Source organism: Littorina saxatilis, linkage group LG11, assembly GCF_037325665.1.
Source record: "Littorina saxatilis isolate snail1 linkage group LG11, US_GU_Lsax_2.0, whole genome shotgun sequence".
NCBI classification, from domain to species: Eukaryota; Metazoa; Mollusca; class Gastropoda; order Littorinimorpha; family Littorinidae; genus Littorina; species Littorina saxatilis.
The window spans coordinates 11,511,125-11,512,593 of record NC_090255.1 but is presented as its reverse complement, the minus strand read 5'-3'; the positions used below and the strand labels follow the sequence as shown (position 1 = coordinate 11,512,593).

Sequence of the window (1,469 nt, the reverse complement as noted above, 5' to 3'; positions counted from 1 at the left end):
GGGGGGGGTGAGGAATTGAACAAGGCGACTATTTTAATAGATTGTTGTTTTTTATGTCACTGAATTTACCGGACTAGTCGACAAATTTGAACTTTTCTCAAATTCCAACAAAGATGTCTGTGTGTTGACAAAACACATACGATCCTTTATTTCACTTGCATATATATATGTGTAGGTCTAACCCAAAACTTGAGATAGAACCCCACCGTCTTTGCTTAAGGGCAGAATATACCTGCGCAGTTTCAGCGGCACCGACGACGCACTGCATATTATTGATGCCGCGATAGGGATTATGTATGACGAGTACTTGGCCTGTTTTCCTTTCACGCAACGTGTAGCAGGCTGGGATAATCTGCAGTGCGTCGTCTGTCCTGCTGAAGTTACATAGGTCTTACCGACTTTTATGTGCCAGCCACAGCGTTAGTTCTTAGGGTGTCCAAATGATCCCCTTTTCCCTACCCCTTTATTCGGGAATGACAAGGAATTGAACGCGACAACAGGCGTCACAGGTCCACACCATAGCCAAGTGAGTTTAAGTAGAGCGAACAGATGAATGACAGTCAATCCTGCTGTCAAGTGGAATCGTTTTGTCATTACCTTTTCAACTCTGAGACTGATCAAAACGATCACTGAAGCGAGAGTTTTGTGTTATGTTTGCTTTTGACTGGGTGTGTCAGTGTGTCACATAAAAGCGAAACTGTGACGTCGACTGTGTCGAGGGCTCTCAAAGAGATTTTAGCATTTCTCACTTGGGGTTTGGTACCGCGAGGAAAGAGTCTTTGAAACTCTCTGTGAGTATTCGGCTACATTTGATATTATTTTATGTTATGCTTTTTGAGGTTGTGGTTGTTGTTGTTGTTGTTGTTTTTGTTGTTTTTGTTGTTGTTGTTGTTGTTGGTCTTGTTCTTCTTCTTCTTACTCGTCTTCTTGTTCTTGTTCTTGTTCTTAGTCTTGTTCTGTTGTTGTTGTTGTTGTTGTTGTTGTCGTTATTGTTGTGGGTCTTGTTGTTGGTCTTGTTCTTCTTCTTCTTGCTATCGTCGTCGTTGTTGTCGTCGTTGTTGTTGTTGTGTTGTTGTTGTTGTTGTTGTTGTCGGTTGGTTTTTGTTGCTGTTGCTGTTGCTTGTTGTTTGTGTTGTTGTAATTGATGTTGTTGCTGTTGTTGTTGTTGTTGTCTGAGTACTGCTAATTGTTGTATGTGTGTCTTGTTTGCAGTGACTGTGGAGAACAATACCCAACAACAACACCAACAACAACAAGGAGAACGAGGACAAAAGAAGAACAAATTCACAAGAAAGAGGAAAGAATTAATAACAAGAATAAACAGACGAAGAGAAGATGGTGAGAAAGAAAGTGACTGCTGGAATCTTCTGGGTCTGTCTGCTCAGTGTCTTCGACTTGACGCAAGCTGTGCCGCCGGTTAGTATGAATGATGTTCTTTCTGTCACTCATTCTTTACAACTTGAATGTTG

The 1,469-nt window shown here is 41.5% G+C and overlaps 1 protein-coding gene across 1 annotated transcript in view; it reads left to right on the top strand.

The window, feature by feature from the left end:
• Positions 1 to 612: 612 nt before the first annotated feature.
• Positions 613 to 1,469, top strand: part of LOC138980843 (uncharacterized) — a 13,677-nt gene continuing 12,820 nt past the window's right edge. Inside the window, exons 1-2 of the mRNA XM_070353725.1 lie at positions 613 to 791; positions 1,213 to 1,416. Of these exons, the coding sequence (XP_070209826.1) occupies positions 1,336 to 1,416 (81 nt within the window). The 5' untranslated portion in view covers positions 613 to 791; positions 1,213 to 1,335. The remainder of the gene's footprint in view (positions 792 to 1,212; positions 1,417 to 1,469) is intronic.